The sequence below is a fragment of the Cyrtonyx montezumae genome, unplaced genomic scaffold (assembly GCF_038088225.1).
Source record: "Cyrtonyx montezumae isolate F1298 unplaced genomic scaffold, pur_monq_1.0 scaffold_22, whole genome shotgun sequence".
Taxonomy (NCBI): domain Eukaryota; kingdom Metazoa; phylum Chordata; class Aves; order Galliformes; family Odontophoridae; genus Cyrtonyx; species Cyrtonyx montezumae.
Window position 1 is genome coordinate 6,486,744 of NW_027071959.1, and position 15,109 is coordinate 6,501,852.

At 42.4% G+C, this 15,109-nt stretch overlaps 1 protein-coding gene across 2 annotated transcripts in view; it reads right to left on the bottom strand.

Annotated features, from left to right (window-relative positions):
• Positions 1–226: 226 nt before the first annotated feature.
• The window catches only part of SIK2 (salt inducible kinase 2), a 38,413-nt gene continuing 23,530 nt past the window's right edge, over positions 227–15,109 (bottom strand). Inside the window, exons 6-15 of one of the 2 annotated variants that reach the window (XM_065738599.1) lie at positions 13,434–13,557; positions 11,192–11,412; positions 10,430–10,582; positions 8,103–8,267; positions 5,415–5,643; positions 4,582–4,848; positions 4,286–4,449; positions 3,147–3,260; positions 2,473–2,564; positions 227–1,053 (exon numbers count right to left, since the gene is read on the bottom strand). In XM_065738599.1, the coding sequence (XP_065594671.1) occupies positions 459–1,053; positions 2,473–2,564; positions 3,147–3,260; positions 4,286–4,449; positions 4,582–4,848; positions 5,415–5,643; positions 8,103–8,267; positions 10,430–10,582; positions 11,192–11,412; positions 13,434–13,557 (2,124 nt within the window). In that variant the 3' untranslated portion in view covers positions 227–458. The remainder of the gene's footprint in view (positions 1,054–2,472; positions 2,565–3,146; positions 3,261–4,285; positions 4,450–4,581; positions 4,849–5,414; positions 5,644–8,102; positions 8,268–10,429; positions 10,583–11,191; positions 11,413–13,433; positions 13,558–15,109) is intronic. The other variant, XM_065738600.1, reaches the window with a different exon arrangement.

A 15,109-nucleotide genomic window follows, 5' to 3' on the forward strand; every position in this document is an offset into this window, starting at 1 on the left:
CTTATGCTACTGCTTCAGCTCAGTACACTACTTGCCATTAGCTCAGATCCAAATCAAGTCTGAATTTCAATGGAAACTATTGCTTTTATTGCCAAGAAGTAGAATGCAATATGCATTCATTCTCCTTTCTCCAAGCTAGATAAATGCTGCCAGACTATGAAGTTTTTGGAAGGGGCCATTTCCTTCCTTTTAAAACTTCCCCCCCCCCCCTCCCCTCCCTCTTCAACACAAACTGGTTCTTCATGGGACTGATCCAAACTGTCTGTTGTCCAGCCCCAGCCACTAACAAGAGGAGCTGGTGGCCACATGCTTTTAACTATCTCCTGCTTTTTTCTGGTCAGGTGGATTTTTATAGTTCCCTTGTTGATTTAAGAGTTGAAAACTTTAGAACAAAACCAAAACTTCACATGCTTCTCTGTCTGTCCTGGCTTCCACTCTCATGTCAGACACCCATGGAATTAATTCACCAGGACATAGCCGCTGTGCTGGGGATCTACAGTTTCCATCATCTCGCAATCAAAGAGTCCAGGCAGCTCTGAGAGGGTCAGTGCATCATAGTTTGACTGTGGCTCATGGGATGCCAAGCTGCCCTGGCTGTCAGGCAATGCTACACTGCTCTGCTGTGCTGGGTCCATGGAATACTGGCACTGGTCAGAGTAGTCTGGCTCAGAAGAGGTGGCAACAGGCAATTCAGAAGTCTGATAGGAGAATTGTAAGGACTGTGGTGGCTGCTGCACCTGAATTGGTGATGACAATCGTGAAGAGCTGGTGATCGGGGAGGGCAGTGGTGGCTCCAGCTGTACCTTCTGGTAGTGACTGAGGAAGAGGTCATATTGCATTTGTTCTGAGGAAGGCTCCATGACAGGGCTCAGAGCCTGCTGTAGGCTGAACTGGGATGACTGCTGCTGCGCTGATGGCTGTGGCTGCTGCTCCTCCTGGCACGAAAGAGGCATTTGACTTGACCTTGGGTACGAACTCTCAGCTATTTGCATCTGGTTAAAATAGGCCTGCAGCTGGGACTGCTTCTGGAGAAAGAGTCGCTTCTGATGCAGCCTGAATCAAGGACATACACAGCAATTATTTATGCCTTTTTAAGTGTTAAGGCACTGATATTAGTGCTGCATGCATTCCAACAGTTCTAGCAGGGAGGAATGGGCAAAACTGGAAAATTCCAGGTCAACCTTTTTTATTTATTGAAATCTACTCTGTAGAACTTGTGAACTGAACAGCTGTACTTCTCCAGCTGATAAGGGAAGTGAAAAAGCTTCCCTCCCCCATATTCATTCTATCTGAACAGCACTCCTCCCTGTGAAGTTTTACAGAACTTCATGGCTTTGACCCCCTCACAAACAGGAAGTGTTTCCAACACAATGCCAGGTTACATAGCTACCTTTGATGAATTCATGCGTTATGGCAAAGGGGAGGTCTCCTGCCAGCCAATTCCCAAAGCATGCCCAAATAGGAAACCTGCTACTGACGTACGCTGACAGCATTCAGAAAAAGAATCTATTGTTTCCCAGGTTATTTCTCTGCACAGACCTAGTCTTGAAGAAATGTACCAAGTTGCTCTGAATACTGACAATATTGTAAGTTAAGGTCTTGATTAGGATCAATCTGTTGTCAGGAGTAGCTGTGAGCTATAAAGCAATCCTAGCAATTCTCAAAATCATTTTGTATTTTCATACTTCTATTCCTTAATCTTTTTGTTCCATAACGCATGTAGATAGGTTGCTGGTTTTTTTCCCTCTTCTTGGAATTCATCTGCAAAACTCAGTAACATTAACATGTGTTAGTATCTATTTGCTTGCTTAATAGTTACCAAATAATGGGCTTATAAAAACCTCACAGCTTTTTAACTTGGAAATTAAAAGCTTGTCTGCTTTAAAACAAATATAAAGGTACCCTTCCAATCAATTCATTCCTGGTTTTTTTTCCTCTACAGTAACTTTTCCAAAGGATCATCACTTCCAATTTTTCAATGGCAAGAAAAACTCTATTTACTTTCATTTTTTTTCCACAGTAAGGTTATTAAGTAATAGGAACAAGGTGGGAAATACCTAAATGAATGCAGGGCTTTCAAGCAGGTGGAAAGACATGAGCCATGTTCTGACTTACCATAAAATTGTGCAGTGCGTAGCGAGCAGCAGGGAGGGCGAGGGGGAAGATGAGTACAACAGTTCAAGTAGTAACTTTCTGCTACGTTTCCCTATGCACACTGGCACTAAATGAAGAATGCAGGTATTTTCAGTCTACCTGCACCCTACTAGTACTACCTGACAAAGAGCTCAGAGCACCGCAATTTGCAAACTCAAGGCAGGATTGTTGCCCTTCTTTTAGAAAGGATGGTGACCTTAATTTTTAAATGAAGTCTTCCTACTCAAGGGATTCCTGAACTGACAAAGTCTGTCTCAGTCCTTTCATTGCTATTGAGTTTAAGGATAAGTAGCCCATCTGCATAGTTTGAAATCTTACCTGTGCTCCTGTAACTGCTGTTCCAGACTCCGGGGCAATTCTTTGCAGTACAGCTGGCAAGTATTCGGAGCTTTTGATAGTAGGGGAGGTTTCTGCAAGAAAGGTGGTGGTGTTTTAAATTGTATTTGTTCAGTCCAGAATGCAGGCAAAAGAAGATTGCTTCCCCTTATGACAGTTTAAGCATCCACCTCCATTTTCAGAAGCTGCCATTACAGCTGCTGTCTAAAACCACAGACATCACTTCTTTTTGACTTCCACCCATTGGAAAAATAACATTTTTGATCATGGACTGTATGATTACAAGCCCATAGAAAAATTTCTTCTTAAGTGAAAGAATTTGGAAGAGAAACAGAAAGCCCCTGGTGTTCAGAAGCTCTTCAGATCCTGATGCATCCCCTTTTTGGGGTGCAACACAGGTAACATGTATTCATTAGCAGTCACCTCACATAGCTTTAATAACACTCTACCGTAAAAGAACAAGTAGAAAAATGCAGCAATGCAGTCTGATTTTTCCATAATTAGGGTCAGTGTGCAACAGAAGAACCATACAGCATAATTTCAAATTCAGCTGCTCCCTGCTAAGGTAGCCTTTGACTCAGAGAATTATGGGATCTGAAAGGCCAAAGATGCATGGATGCAGTGCCTGACTGGAATTGATTGGGAAGGCATGGTACCTGGAGCCTGTGCTGCAAGTACTGTGTCTCTAAGCTCTGCCGTCGGGTTAACACTGGGGTACGTGCACCACTGGGGAAAGTGGCCACAGTCTCCTGCTGCTGAGGTGTTTCCTCCTGCAGAGAGAAGAAGGAAAAGCTTCATCCTCAGAATAACCTTTTCTGCCTAAGCCCTTTTCCTTATGGAATCCCCTGACAGAGATTCCATAGATGCTGTTTGAGTTGGGTCCCAGTGTCACCCATCACTTTCACTGCATGGTGAGCAGCCAACATCACAAAGCTCTGAGCTATCTGTGCTGCAAAATTCCAAGGGCTTACATCTGTGACTAAAACCACATTATATATAACATTTTGTGACTTGCTTGTCCTCTGTAATACTAAAAGAGGTAATGAACTGACTGTCCTCTGAACATGCTTTTGTGCAGCTGCTGTTGCACAGCTTCAGAACTGAACACAAAAAGCTTTCTGTAGCACTATGGAGGAAGGACATGCACAGCACAGGCAGTGCTAGGAGAGAACACTGAACGCTGCGGAATGCATATGGCAAGCAAGAAATTCTTGAGAAAATATTACAAGTTGTGGTTGTCAGAACTGAAGTTTCCTAGCAGTCAGAAAGTAACAGAGCTTTAAGGACAGCAGGCTTGACCTGGAGCATGGGTGCTTGCAATGCTTGTGTGCTGCTGGCCTGTATCATTCATAGGGTCTGACAGAAATCTCACATTCCTAGTTCCTGCAACCTGCTCCATTCCTAACACATTATTAGGGAACTGGCAAGAGCTATTTGGCTTTTCACAACACAAGTCAAGATTTTATCACACAGCTTTTGCACTTTTGAAGTTATGTATGTTGGAGGCCAGCTCCAAAACAGAAGGATGTAAATTGTTAAATCTGAAACAACATTCAAATTAAAAGTAATAATGAAATACTGCATTTGTAAAGCTGACAAGGTTGTCTCAGACACCATGGGAATATAAAGGCTAAGCTACAAGTACCCATTCTCCATTCTGCAGTATCCAGAGAGGGGAGGAAAGAGCTGTGTCTATAATCAGCTCCCATCAGACCCCCAGAGCCCCACATCCCCCCCTAGTCTGTCCCACACCAACCACCGCACCTGATGGGAGGAGCTGTGCTAAGGGTGGTACCTGTGCAGGGCTGGCAGTGAGGTCCTGCAGCTGGGGGGCAGCTGATGGCAGAAGGGGGTCTTCTTCCGATCTCATCTGCTCATACAGCAGCTGGACTTTGTTCAGCTCCAGGATTCCTTTGGTTCGTGCCAGATTCTGGAGGTGCTGTCTGAATGCTACAATTCCTGCAGAAGAGGTGAGCAAAACCTCTTGTCAGAAAACGAGTTCTCATGTCTGGTTGGTGCAGCAGTACAAGATCAGCTGTGGTGCAGCTACAGCACTGTAGGAATGCAGGAAGTTTAGGGCCTCATCGTTACCTTGTGTGAGGGAGGTGTCAGATGCTCTGCGCCCCTCCCGGAAGCTGACAGGGGAGCGGTTGTGGGCCTCACGCTTCTGGGAGGCAAGGGCCTGCATGGCAGGGTTGGCAGGCCGTAGCCCCAGGAAGGGTGCTGCCAGTGGCACCACATCCTTCAGTGGCGGGGCATCCCCCAGCAGGCCTACATTTCTTTGTGCTGACCCCACGTCGTACTCTGACTCTATGCTGCTGCGCAGTGAGGAGTTCTCATCCAGAGAGTAGACCTTCCCTGTGTCAAGAGCCAAAAGACAAAATAGAAGGAAAGTGAAGCAGTAATTAGGAAGCACCATGGGCTCAAGCTATCCCTGCCATTTCTTCCATTGGAGAAAATGAGACAAAAAAAAGCAAGTAATCATAGTATAAGACATGCGGTGCTGGAATGTTTTCCTACTCCTGGTTTTTACATGATTGCAGCAATAAGATACCATACGGGTGATGTTCAGTGGCTTGTTGAGAGCAGTCAGTGTTCTTATGGGGGATCCTGATGAGAACACAGCTTGAGCTGAAAGGCTCTGTCACCTTGCTGACTGTGCAGTACACAAGAATCTGGGTTTTTTCTGTGCCCCTGTTCCCTCCCCCTCCCCCTTCCCAGCACATCTTTAGGGGATGAAGGGTTTGGGGACATTCAGTTATGTGACAGCAGAACAAGCAAACTTACAGGACCTCACCCATTGCTAAGGGTAATGACCACAGCTAACTATTTGATTGCTGCTCTGACTTCATACTGCCTGCTCAGCAGGCTGGGGGCTGTGTGAAACTCATCTCATGCTTGAGGCGTGTGTATAAGCCCCATACCTGTGCCTGGCACCATCACTAGTTGGTCGGTGACTTCAGCCAGGGTGTGACGCCGCTTCCCACTGCGAGCCACCTGCAGAGCTGCAAATGCCTGTGCAGGGTCATCCTCTGCCTCACCTTCTGTCTCTATTCCTTCATCGATTGAAGTTTCCATCATGCTAGTTGGCAGTGACTGGCATCCCTTCCGAATCACCATGGGAGGCACAGGATCTAGCAGGCAGCCATCTACCTAAACACCACATGGAACAGACAGCTGTCCATTACTTGCGCACAGCAGCATGCTGAAGTGCAAGAAATCTCTGCCTATCATGGAGGCTGAAGGCAGCTTCCCTAGAACCCACTGAGTTAAGTAAGATTTGCTGAAGAGTTGTATGAAACAAATCTCCTAGGTGGTAGCACCAATTCCATTCCCTTAGTATTGGCTCTGTAAGTCTGAATTTCCACAGCACTGAGTTCCCTGGGGCCTTTCTTGTGTAAATAAGAATTGTTATCAAATAAGGATTATGAAATAAATAGTTTTCTTGTATTTAATTAACTGGTGTTCTTACAGAGCTACAGAGGTGTGTTCAGGAATGATTCAGTAAATGCACTTCTTCCAGCAGAAGTCCATTGGACTTGTACTGCTGTTCCACAGAGAATCTGTGCAGCCCTCTTCTTGAATTCACACAGCTTGATAAACCTCTGAGCAACATCTGGTTTGAAGTTAGCACTCTTTCCAAACTCAAATATTGGACCTTTCCAATCTGAAATGCTCCTAAAACTATGTTTCTGTATTTACTTTTTTTTTTTTTAATACTTTCAGCGACTTGGTCTTGAACACTTTTGTACCTTAATTAATTCCATATGTAATTACTTGAGAGCTGAGGACTACATAAGACCCATGTTATAGTGTTGGCATTCTGTAATACACTAGAAGCTCTGAGTAGTGTCCTGCAGCACAAGTGCTACTGCTTTGTCAAGCAGTTGACACTTGATTATTGAGCAAAATATGAATGAAACAACACATTTGTTTAACATAAAGCTACACTGCTGTAGGTGATGTTACAAAAGACTGCTAAACTGTATTCAGAGTTCCCTGGTATTTTGAAAACCGCATGTTCTTGGAAAACTCATTAACAGTAGCTGTTAACAGATGATCCCAGTAGCAGACTATACTGCAGTTACTCCAGGAAAATATTTGAAACAGTACTGAGAAATGCTTTCACTAATTTGAGCTTCAGTATAATAATGATTCTGCATCTGCTACATCTATTTTAAACAGTGGCTGACATTCTTAAGCCTAATTCCTTGCACACTTTCCGTTTGTGACTTTCCCCACTCAAAAGCCTGCTACTGATCTGGCAGCAGGAGCACTGGAAAGAATATTTAGTGAACTACCGGAATAGAAAAGGAGAGCGTGTGGACTGTCAGTTCTTTGCAGTTTACTATGGCACACAGACGATTGCTTGGAAGTTTTCACAGACTGCACTGAAATATTCCTAAGCCAATTGTGATTTGACACTTCACTGTCATCACCATTTATTGATTTCACTCTGGACAGACAGGATCTACCAAAGCAGTGGGGCATAGAAAATAAAGTTTGAAATGCTAATTTCCGAATCTCTTTAAACTACTTTTTGCTTTCCAGGCTGTAAGGATCCATGTGTGGAGTTAATTAAAACAGCAATGAGAACCAGGGCCACACTCTCAGTAACTAACCCTTAAAAATGACAAACCTGAGATCAGAACCCTGGCTGCTAACAGGAAAAATGTTTAGTGCTAAAATTAAAGTTATAACGTGATGTCATGGGAGGGAGAACACCAGAAGTTTCACAGGAATAATAACACACTTAACAAATAAGAGTTCTTCTGAACCATTTCTCATCTTCACAGAAGCTGCTGTGTTGTACCCATGCTGCCAGCCTCATGCATGTCACTTATTCTTCGCTACCCTGCAAAGTACTGTGACAGAACTCAAAGCTGGATGGCAAAATGCATCACACTGTGGTTCCCTTCAGAGCTAAGCTGTAGCCTTACATTTCTGGAGCTGCAGAGCTGACACAGCCCATTAGTTGAGTCAGTTTTATCTGTTAACTGTGGAGGTGCGGGAAGCACACAGAGTCTCTGAGTCTGATTACAGAAAGCAAAACCCATTAGATGGGACTGCAGTTCTCTTGGTCTTTAGAGAAGGATTTACAGGCATTCCCCGTTACAGGAATGGCCCAGCTGAGAGCCCTACAACCTACTTGAGATGCTGCAGCTCTAATAGGCTGTGACAGACTGGAGGTCCTGCAGCTATTTACTATTTAACAGAAACTAATAATATGCAACTCCTTTGGATAGCTTATTATGAAGTTGGCAGATAAAATACTACACCTAAAAGTCATTAATAGCTTTAGCAGGCAATGGAAACTTACAATTAAAATTTCAGTATACCCTCCTGTCCTCATTTGTCTGAACTTTTGGTAAGTAGCTGAGTGTGGGTCACTCTAGATTTTCAGCACAAAGAGTGTGCAGGGAGTGCAGAGTCAAGCCCCTAGTTGGATGATGAGCAGTGTGCTAGCAGGAAGGGCTGCCAGCCTGGAGGAGCAGCCCCTGAGCCTCACCGAGTTGTACAAAGTGCAAGGCAGTTAATTTAAAAGGCAACCATGTTTTTTTAGTCTTACTGACTTTAGGCACAACAGCACAAAAGGTGAAGCTAAGGTGCACCTTTGGTGTGTTGACTCTTTCTTCTTCCATGAATGCTGTGTCTGTCTGGCAGTTGGATGGAGGAAATGAAAAGGCTTCTGCTCCTGAGGTGGGGGGAAGTCCCGGGGACTGCAGCAATCTCGTGTTTTGTGAGCGCAAGTTCACTGATGGCACCACAGCTTCTGCCTAAAAGAGATGAAAGAACTCCAAAATCTGAGCAGCTTCAGGCAGAAAGCAACCTACAAAGTCACAAATTAAAAATAAACAATACCCAGCCCACCTCCAATAACCAGCCCACCTCCAAATCCATTTCCTCATTCTTGATGTATTACATTCTTAAATTTGTTAAAAAAAAAAAAAAAGTGTCATTATGCTAACTACTTATTGAAGCTGAGTACTTCATAGCAGTGAGGAAATTGTTTGGGACTTTTTAGTGCCCTCCAGCATACGGCATACATATAAAAAGGAGTTATAGCATATTTATAACACCCTAAATATTACCAAGAGGGTCAGAGCTGGTTTCTGATATGCACTGATTCTTATTGAACAAACAATAAGAAAGAATAGAGCAGAACGAGGACTGCTGAAGGGAGAGGTGTGCCTCATAGGAGGCAAGTGTGGCAATATTAGGCAAATAAGATTAACAACCATGGAAAACCATTGTTTTCCTGACATGCAGGACACGCACAACTTTTCTATCCAAAATAAAACATGCAGTCTTATACTGAAGCCTGTGGTGCCACCATGTGTGAAAACAAATTATGTCATTAAGATAACTGCATAATTGTTTGCAGTCCTGAGAAAAAGCAGTAGTAGTGGCTATAGAGTACAGAAAACTCAGACATAGTACAATTATGAACTACCTCCTGGGAGCTTCTCTCTTCCTCCTTACTCATCTGTCTTCACTGACTTTCAATACATCTTATAATTAATAATCTGCCTTTGAATATTGTGTCTTTCTTTCATTAGATCTACCATATAAGAACATAGCTGGTTTTGATCTTTGTCAGCCCAATTATGCCTAGACTTAAGTTTTCATAGTTGAAGCAATTTGGCTTTGATTTCAACAGAATCTAAAAACAAAGAATGTGTTGCTGCCTTGTGTGAAAAAAGGAACGGCTTGGTTGCGATTTCTCCTTGAATCGGAGCCCAGGTACTTGTTCCATACAGCAGCGGTACAGTACACCTAGGAGGCCATAAAATTGAGAGTGTATTTACTTGAAATCACAATAATCTGAGTCATCTTAGGCCAAGTCTTTCATGTTGCCAGTTATGCATTAATAGAAATCAAAAGCTCTACAGTGTCTGTGTATCTTAATGAAACAAAAGAACATGTTAAAAAGAATAATCTGAGTATTATTGGAGTATGACACAATAAACTCTGCATGACCTTTTTTTCTGAAGAACATCACCAGGGAAAAAGCAGACTGAATAGCTGCAGAGCCTGTGCTGCATCAGTCAGTATAATTAGAAGAGATGCTAAGTGGACAGCCATTTGCAATGGATGGGCTGGCACCAGATATAGGGAGCACACAGATTTGCTGCTAAAATACACACTGCATTGTTAAGACTTAAATCAATTAGTTGTCCTATTGGCTCCACGGTTTATGCCCAGAGGTTTTGTAGCCATGCTGAGAGATCTTGCTGCAAAGAATAAACTGCACAAGCTTTAGCAGAAATGACATTATTTAGGAACATATTTAAGTCTTGAGCAACTAAGAGTCTCATGACAGTAATACTCATATTTGCTACATAATACCACAATGAATTGGTTTCTTAACCTGACAGATTGATGCTCTTTTCTCTTGGGTACAATTTTACAATCTTTCGGTACATCTTTACAATTATTTACTGTACTTCAGGGGAGACAGAAAGCTTAGCTAGAGAACAGCAGGTGAGAAAGTAACTTCATTTTCAACAGGTCTTTTTTGACTGACTGTGTTCAAAAGCACTGAGTGTTCATGCTTTAGCCCCCATGCCAGCAAAGCTCTCCATAAATTCAATGGCTTATTTGTGGTCCACATTAAAGATACTCCAGCCATTGTACAGTCTCCATAGTTTGCATTTCTCCAAGACTTTAACCCTTGATTTCCAAGCAAGTTTTTAAATTCTCAAAAATGGAAGCATCTCACTTTGAAGCACAAACACAATACTTTCCCTTTAACCATACTGCCAAATAAGTGCTGCCCAAAAGGAATGTTAAGAGTGAAACAAAAAGCACAGAGGGAATAAATGGGAACCTAAGGTTAGAGCACTTGAATAACTGTTTAAAGCTTAAACTACTATTGCATCGTGAGCCTCAGAATGATGTCAGTCAGCTTCCACATCTGCCCAGAAAGAGACCTCACCTTGGCTACTGTCTGCTCAGCAATGGTGCTTGGGCGGCGCTGGCGAGCATCAAGTCTCTGCTCCACAGGGAAGCTGCTTCGATGAGATTTGAGTCTTTCCACTAACAAGTAATAGATAGCAGCAAAGTGGTTATAACTCTTGTTCTGCAGAGACTGAAAAAGAAAAGTGTAAGAGTTTGTGTGCAGTCAAATATGGGTTATTTTTATGTTCTGCGAGATCAAGAAGAAAGAATTGCCACCTCAGGGAAAAAAAAAAAAGATACTGAAGAAGGCTTTACAGTATGTAAACATTGTTGAGTTGAGAAAGTTTTAAATCAAGGTGCTGAGCAAAGGAAAGCATCAGCTTTAATATAGGGGCCCTTGTAAGTCACAAGTGATCATGGTGTTCCAAAATGCAGCAGTGCCTGTAGCTAACATTCAGGAGCTGTCCAGAGCCTCCCGAAATTTGAAAATAGAGGAGTGACTGAGCTCAGTGACCTCCTGAATGTATTTGGCTGTCCCAAATCACTAGAAGCAACAGGAGCCAAGCCTCCACAATGCAGAGAAGCCTCCTTTGGCAGGAAATACTCAAGTGCAGCCTCTGTAATGGTTAAAAGCATTAAACACTGTAAAAGGAAATGACTGTGTTAACTCCAAAGAGTCTTACTATTTTCATTTGGTAAGAAGCATGAGTTGGGATCGGAGGGAAAGAAACCTGTTAAATGCTTAGTACTCCTATGACCTCCCACTCCCTCCAGGGAGAACTGCTCAAGTTTGGTTTACCTCAATAGTCTTCTGTTGGTCTATTCCAAGGCTGTGCATTAGCCGCAGAACTTGTTCATTATACTCTCCAATGGGAGGCTGGTTCTCTTGTCCCAGAGCATAAGGAATGGATCTCTGGGCAGGAACTTCTATCAGCATCCACTTGTGTTCCTTTATCTGAGCAATTGTTAACCGTTTGGATGGGTCTAGGACCAGCATCCTTCTAATCAGATGCTCACACTCTGTTGAGGAGAAAAACACATTACCAGCCTGCTCACTGTTTGCACATGTTCACCTGACACCTAGCAACAAAGTGCGACAACAGGAAGCTGCCTCACTTCTACCTGACTTCTGTGCTAAAAACATTTCCCAAGGGCTACAACAATCTTTCAAAACAAAACTAAAAGTCACACTCAGGGAAAAAAAAAAAAAAAAGACCCAGCTTCTTTAAAGCATAGTGCCATCACATCTACACAGCTCCTACACAAGGGGCATGGCAACATGCAATAACCCTTTGAAGCTGCTTGTGCTGTCCTAAGTAGAGTGCCAACATTAACTGATAAAGCTTCAAAAACCTCTTTGAAGTATGTGGGGGAACAAGCATCCTCCTCCAGCATTTTGAAATAGCTTGTCCACGCTCGTGGAACAAGAGGCTGGCAACAGTGAGCGTTATTATTAAACCGATTATCATTATTGTAAAGATTTTTACCCCATTTGTCACAAAAACAAATGCCTCTGTGATTGTGAATAGTAGCCAATGGCAAAGAACAGTTTCACCTGTTTTAATTTCAGGATCAAAGCACAGTTAGTGATTTAGGCACCACAGTGATTCTGAATACACCAGGGCATTGCTGCTTTCCAACCACTGTGTTTTGGACTATGCAGTGATCACAGTGATCTCAGCTGGGTTTTGGGAGATGAGGGTTACAAGAGATGAACACAGTTTTTGTAGGATAAGAAGTCGATATAACAAAATAATTAATATAAGCTTACCAACCTGCCCTGGCATTTCTAGCTGACCATGAGAGGCTATGAGCCAGCTGCTTCAGACAGTTATGACAGATAGTTTAGAGAGATTTCTAGCTATTTATTCCCACTGATCTCTTTTGGTTTCCATGTTTTGCTAACAGGCACCCCGCTTCACTCCCTGCAACATCGTGTGATCAGCAAAGGGAGCCGCAAAGCTGGAAGTGAAACAGCCTGTCCATGCCTCCATCACAGTGACAGCTGCAACCTGCAAAGAGGTACTTTTGCTTTTGTTAGCAAAGTCACAAACACAGCACAGCTCACAGCAGGCAGCAGACTGCACCCAGGAAGCCGAGAACTTGTTGCAATGCAATAATAGCATTGCTAAAAGCAACCAAAGACCTGAGCTAACCAGATTAGCTGTACAGTAGCAGCAATTTTCATGTGTAGTATGCACTAAATAACACCAGAATGAAAAAGGGGAGGACCAGACGTTTTGCACTACAGAAACCTAAACAACAGGCTGAAATTTTTTTAACGCACTCAAAAGAAACAAACAAAATCCCATAAAAGAGTAGAATACTGAAAGGAGATTTGATTCAGGAAAGTTCTTTTGAAGTAATCAGGCTTTGAGACCCTTTAAATATATGGAAGCTGAAGGACACCATCAAACTGTGCAAAAATGGCCTAATTTGTTCTTATCTGAGAGGCACATGGCAGAGTGAGACCCAGCAGATGGGCCAGTTAAGTAAGGCAGAGATCTAACAGTCAGTTGTGACGCTGTCGAGAGTGCCACAAGTATCAGAACTCTCCATATGAACTGGTTGTGCACTTATTTGCTTTTGTTCAGCACACACTATCAAATACCCAATCCGCAATCTAGGAATGACAGTGATATTACTGTCAGCCTATTTTCTTTCCAGATTAAAATGCTTATGGTGTTACAGAATGAAAGTTAGTTGCTACACAAATGTGTCCCACCCCCTACATACCTGTATTCCTGATCACAGTACAATGAGATATCCTTCAGCATGTATTTCAAATTTCTCCTTATCCATATGCAAGCCACGCTACAATCCGCAGGAAGAATGGGTTGGTTTGCCTACCTAAGAGTAGCAGTCTAATTGCAAAGACATACAGCTTACCCAGGCTTACTTGTGTTTCTTAACAAAAAGAGAAACAGTCTGCTTTACTGTAATCTGGTGGGCAGATACATCATCCTCATTGTACTGCAACAGAAATTATTCTAGAATTTAATCAAAGTCAAGCATAGCAAGAATAGAAGACAAACTGTTACCTTCTGACATAAAATAAGGTATCCTGAACCTTCCTTCCAGAACTCGTTGCCTCAGTATGGGGAGGGTTGGCCCATCGAAAGGTAATGCTCCACAGACCAAAACATAAAGAACTACACCCATGCTCTGTAAGAAAGAGAACATTCCTTTCATTTTTCAGGCAAAAAGCAAAGCTTAGTTAGCCAAATCCTGTCACAGAAAAAGTGTAAATTACATCCCAGAGAAACACACAAAATGGAGCTAGCGTTCCAAGATCTAACAATCTTCAGAATTCTAAACTAACCCCAAGTGGCCAGGCTTTTAGTACTTGTGCCGATAAGCAGGTAAGTTGAAATATAAACATGCTGGGGACTCTGGCTGCTGGTAGGAAGCTCATGGCAGATGATTGAATGATATCTGCAAAGCAAGCCCAAACTCAGGTAAGAATTAGAAACTATTGCTCTGAATGTTGCTCAAATGAAAGCAAACCTCAAACAGCAGCCATTCAAAATAAGAAACCTCTCACGTTTACCAATTTGCAGAAGCCTGGGTAAGAAGCATCCTGGTGATTTATATTAACAGCCATCTCCAGGGGAACGTCAACTAATGACTCTGCACTGCTGCATACAGTGCTACAGGGATTATGTAAAATGAGCAAAAGGAGACTATCTGGGAAAGGGCTCATCCAACTGCCAGACTAATTTTGTGAAGTACACAAGTTAATTGGCACTGTTAGTGGAAACAGTCCCACAGCATATACCAGAAGAATATCGTACCACACAAGATGAAATAACCACACCAAACTCTCATGCCATGAGTTGCAGAGTGTCACAGCACTCAATTTCTCAAGAGAAAAAAACCAAACACTTAACATTTACCTTAAAGCTTTTTAAGTACACAGAAATGTTAAAATTAAATATGTATTTTAAGAAATCACTTCCTTTCTTAACTTTCCAAATATTAAACTACGTATTGCTGAGTTCCACCTGCTAGCTTAGCATTTCCAGCAGACCTATTCTGTGACTGGATATTGCAAAAGAGATGCAGAATCCTTAACTCATCTCAGAAGATAAGTGAAGATAAATTTCAGATGTGTTTATATTTAAGATAAAACTTTCGTGCTTCTCTTTGTGAGCAGGTTTATTCTGTTAATGATTAAGGATCACATGCACTTAAAGAAATATTTACCAAAGCTTGGAGATTCACTTTTGACATTCAAAACTGACACCTACTACAGGTTTGTCAGTTACTGAAAAATCAGAAAGGCAGTAGCCTATTTATTTAAATAGGCATCTACAGAACGTGTGTGATAACATTTACAGACAAGAGCATATATGCATCTGTGTATATAAAAGCACAGCGTTCTTTTAACAGAGAAACTAGCATCATTCTAATTAGCAGCTGAAAGGTGACTTTCTGTACACTGTTAGTTTACCAGGCTCTGTCAAAGATGTCAGTGCCTACATTATGAAGTGCGTAATGTTATCATTGCAAACCTAATACCAGAGCAGAGGCTTCCAAACTGTAACACCTGGTTGTTTCAGAAGGCGAATGTCTTTAGAGTAGCAAAATATTAAAATTAAAAAATGAATAAGAAAATAGAAATGAAAAAGTAGGCTGACAACAGAGGAAGGGTACAGAAGGCCTCTTCGGTTCATTTTTAAGTCCCTTTTCAATTGCATAAGAATGCAGGTAGCTC